This window comes from Frankliniella occidentalis, unplaced genomic scaffold, assembly GCF_000697945.3.
Source record: "Frankliniella occidentalis isolate FOCC.00 unplaced genomic scaffold, Focc_3.1 Scaffold254, whole genome shotgun sequence".
Taxonomy (NCBI): domain Eukaryota; kingdom Metazoa; phylum Arthropoda; class Insecta; order Thysanoptera; family Thripidae; genus Frankliniella; species Frankliniella occidentalis.
Window position 1 is genome coordinate 347,420 of NW_026267380.1, and position 4,075 is coordinate 351,494.

The window sequence follows — 4,075 nt, forward strand, 5'->3', positions numbered from 1 at the left end:
ATGCCAGGCGCGTCGCAGCGTAACAGTGTTTCGTGAGATATCGCGAAGCCTGTTACGCGAGACGTGGTCTGGCGTACATCTACCTAGTTAAGTGTTCAACTTGGTCACAGGAAAAACCAATGTGACATGTGTCACATCTCATTGGCGTGCGACCAGTTTTGCTCATACCACTCCCCTGACCAAAAATACGGTCACACCGCGCATACGGCATGCTAAGGGAGTCACACTTATAATGTGATACATGTCACATTAGGTTTTTGATGTGCATTTGTATGTAGAAGTCCTTTGTTTATCACTTCCTTAGATTGGACGCTTACTACCGTGAGGAAAGTGTTCAACAGGGACGTTAGCTCCGGTATGTTTCACACACCAATTGGGATATACTATTTCGTACATCTTTTGTGGAGTGGTCATGCGTACGCAATTACGCATGAAAAACGAGCTTCGGTAAGTCCAGATTCGCACAGAAATGTGATAAATTTAAATATAGATTAAAAGTTTTTTTTCTTCCATCTATGAAATTCTACACATTTATGTCTGATTTCGTGCATGATTCCAAACGCACGAATCACTCCATACGATGTGTACAATAACGTACTTTCCCAGTTAGTGTGAACTACGGAGTTCAACACTTCCATGTGTACAGCTAAGTAGTTGCTAAACGCATCGGGGGCTGGTCTTCTCTTGCCCACAGGTTCCTCTTATCAGCCTTGATAGCCAGCCCGACCACCCTTGGATGCACGACCGTGTCGGAGCCATCAACAACCCTTCTTATCTGTTCAGCACCAACGTGTACCACGTTGGCCCAATGAACCTATGGCAACGCGCGCGCAACACGTATCAGCTGCTGGCGGCACAGTACCTGTTCAAGGTGTGTCTCACTGACTCGAATCACGCCCGGCGAATCAAGTCATACTTTGCACGATACCATGTCTTTGGACACATGCACTTTCTTTATCGGCGGTACTGCCTAGAATGCATATGCTGCGGCCGCTGCGGCCCAAAATCCCATAGTATTAATTCCAGTGTCCCCGGCCACCGTCGCAAACTGATAAATGAAGTGTCTCGAGTGCTCATACAAGTCCTCAACACTATGTTGCATTGCACACTTCTAAAAGTTTTATTGGGTATTTGAATACTATCAAGTGTTCAATAGAGATGAGCGAACAGGCCAGAGTTCGAATTTGAACGAACTCGAACATATTTGGTCAAAAAATCTTCGAGCGCGAACACGAACACGAGCAGCCTTATTTTTCTCCGAATGAACCGGTTAGTTACATTAACGTTTAAAATTGTAGTTATTAGTAGTTATTGTAGTTAATATGACACGTCTTTCTGAAACACACTTCAAATTTGTTTGCCGACGAACTTCTGTTCGAGAAGTACTCGAACATTTCGAATCCGAACACCTCATCATGTTCGTGTTCGAGCGAACACGAACAGCTCGATGTTCGTTCGAGTTCCTTCGAATGCGAACATGTTCGCTCATCTCTAGTGTTAAAATGTTCAGGTGAACACTTAAAAGAGTTAGACTTCAGGGTTGGCCATGAAGCTTTTGGCACTGTTAAGTGTTCACATCTACTAAAGCACGAGAATGATCGAGAAAACCCGTTATTGGGCATGTTTTGCTCGCGTCAGTCCATCTGACACCAATTCTGTCCACCAGTGGTGGCTATCTCTATTGCGTTCTTAAAAATACTCATCAAAAGAACCGATTAGAGCTTTGAACGACAAAAATCGACTGATTTTTAATTGAGTTACAGTATTTTAACAAACCCGTCACCACCCCAAAACTTTGAGGCCGTTACGCGTCCGCCAACTTTGAGAAATCAGGATATCGCCGGGACACATAAATCTTTATTATTAATAAAGAATCCAAAAAGCTTAGGCGCGGAAAAACACCCGGACTTTTAAGAAAAAGCGGGACACCCCAGTTGTTTAGCTAATGTAATAGGCGCGTTTTGTTCTTTCCGAACGTTATATGTGTGGCTTTCATCGTGTGATTTATTAGTGTGATTAGTTACGATGTTAAACGAACAATCGCCAGCTGCCAGGCTAGAATTGGAGAAGAGAAAAAAGCTTCTGAAGTGCGAAAAACAGTGGGTTATGTAAATGCATGTAAATTCTGTTTTCTGGTCTTGTGCTGAGAACCACACAGAGCCTTTTGAACATTTCTAGATATCGTAGCAAATTAGAGCAACGAGAATCCGTAATTAAAAGGACGGAACTGATTTTATACAATGGTTTTATCACAGTACATTTTAGTTAAGTAGGAAAAACACCCTTTTCCATGGAGAGGTTAATTATATGAGTAAGGGGAACAGCAATCTCATTACGTACTTTTCTTAGAACAAAATTAGAAATCCCATCTGTGCTAAATGACTTCTTATTACTTAGGCTTATCATTTCCTAAGCCACTTCAGAGGTATTGCATTTTGCAAGGTACAAAGATTTTTGAAAAGAGTGGATATTTTTTATCTTAAAAGGTACTTTACCCAAGTTTTTATTTTAATTTGAGTGTGGGGCAGTGTGTAACAGGCGCAGTGTGTGTGTAACAGACCTCCGTATTTTAAATATGGCACGTCCGGAACCAAATGTGAATGTTTATATTATGGGTTCTGAATGACTAAGGTCGTTTGCAATCGAGAACGCCTTTGTTGGGGAGTTGTAACGGCGGTGAGAGGACGGCCAAGTTGGGCTCACCCGATTTTTAGGCAATGTTCATCATATTACGAAATGCTCTTTTTGGTTGAGGTCGTTGGGTTACAAACAACCCCCGAACTAATGATTTTCTATCGAAATAGACACCTCAGCGCTTGTAAAATGGTCGTTGTCACTAACACAACCTCGAGGGTTCTCGGTCTACGAGGTCACATAACAGGCTGTGTACCCTGGGGCAGTGTGTAACATGAACGTCTGGGGTATTCTAGGGCAGTATGTAATGAGACAAATCGTCTTATTTGCTTATCAATGATATGCCTCCGTCCTAACAGTCTCTCTGAGGCGCAACTTTTTGGTTATAGTTGAAGTTCACAAAACATATCCAAAATAAGCACCAATTCAAAGTTTTCAATTGAAAACTCGTAAATTTTAAGAAAATTCCATTTCAAACAATAAAATTAGTTGATAAAAACAAAAACTTTTGTATCAGCAGCTAATATGGAAAGGAAGGGGAAGCTGTTTTCTCCCTTCCTAGCTGTCTCCAGAGCTTAATCCTAGCCTTTGTTACACACTACCCCAGTGTTGTTACACTTTGCCCTGGCGCGGGGCAGTGTGTAACAAATGCAGACCTTTGTTCAACAAGCTGTAGGTGGGAATGCGCCTATTAATACATCCGAGCAACTTTCATGTTTGGTAAGGGCCCATCTATTCTTTTGCGCCCGATTTACCCAATTCTTTTTCATGGTTTCACTTTTGTAGCCAAATTCCAAAATCTGTTACACCCTGGCCCACCCTCCCTCAGTTATTATAAGTATTTGCGAACAATTTAGAATTGGTTCTAAATTTCCATTGTACAAGAATTTTAATTGCGTAGAGCTTTGTTTTTCTGATTTAATTTTACTTATAATCGGCTATCAGATTTCATGATTCCTTCCTGACGTGCATTCTTTATACACAAATCATAGTGAGGTTTAAGTTAGCCTCTGAGTTTTTTTTATTTGTTTCAGTACTTGTTTTCTGATGTTTCAAGTTGTGTCTCATGAAGACTGATCATCTTTCGTATATATTCAATTTGAGGAGACCAACACTGTTAAAAAACTGTAGCCAATTACAGTGAGCATACAGTCCTAACCGTATTTTATTTTACGTTCAGACTATATTTTATTTAACGGTCAGGAAGTGTACTTACTTTTACGGTTGAACTGTTTTTTGAAATACAGGCCGGACTGTTTTTATTTTTACGGTCTGAACTGTTACAGTATGGACTGTAGTTCAGAATACAGTCCAGACTGTAAAATAACAAGCAGGCCCGCCCTTCCGCCAAACGGAGTTGCCAGCTCCACTTCGCTGCGCCGGCAACTCCGTTCGGCAGGGGCCGGGCCTGCTTGGCCTGCCGGCGGCGATGGTCGGGCCT

At 41.8% G+C, this 4,075-nt stretch overlaps 1 protein-coding gene across 3 annotated transcripts in view; it reads left to right on the plus strand.

Moving 5' to 3' along the window:
* Nucleotides 1-4,075, plus strand: part of LOC113214964 (UDP-glucosyltransferase 2) — a 33,303-nt gene that overhangs the window by 27,631 nt on the left and 1,597 nt on the right. Inside the window, exon 2 of one of the 3 annotated variants that reach the window (XM_052273211.1) lies at nucleotides 695-1,150. The exons of 1 other annotated variant lie outside the window; for it this stretch is intronic. In XM_052273211.1, the coding sequence (XP_052129171.1) occupies nucleotides 695-1,135 (441 nt within the window). In that variant the 3' untranslated portion in view covers nucleotides 1,136-1,150. Of the gene's footprint in view, nucleotides 1-694; nucleotides 1,151-4,075 lie in introns of those variants that run through there. One more of the 3 variants, XM_052273213.1, reaches the window with a different exon arrangement.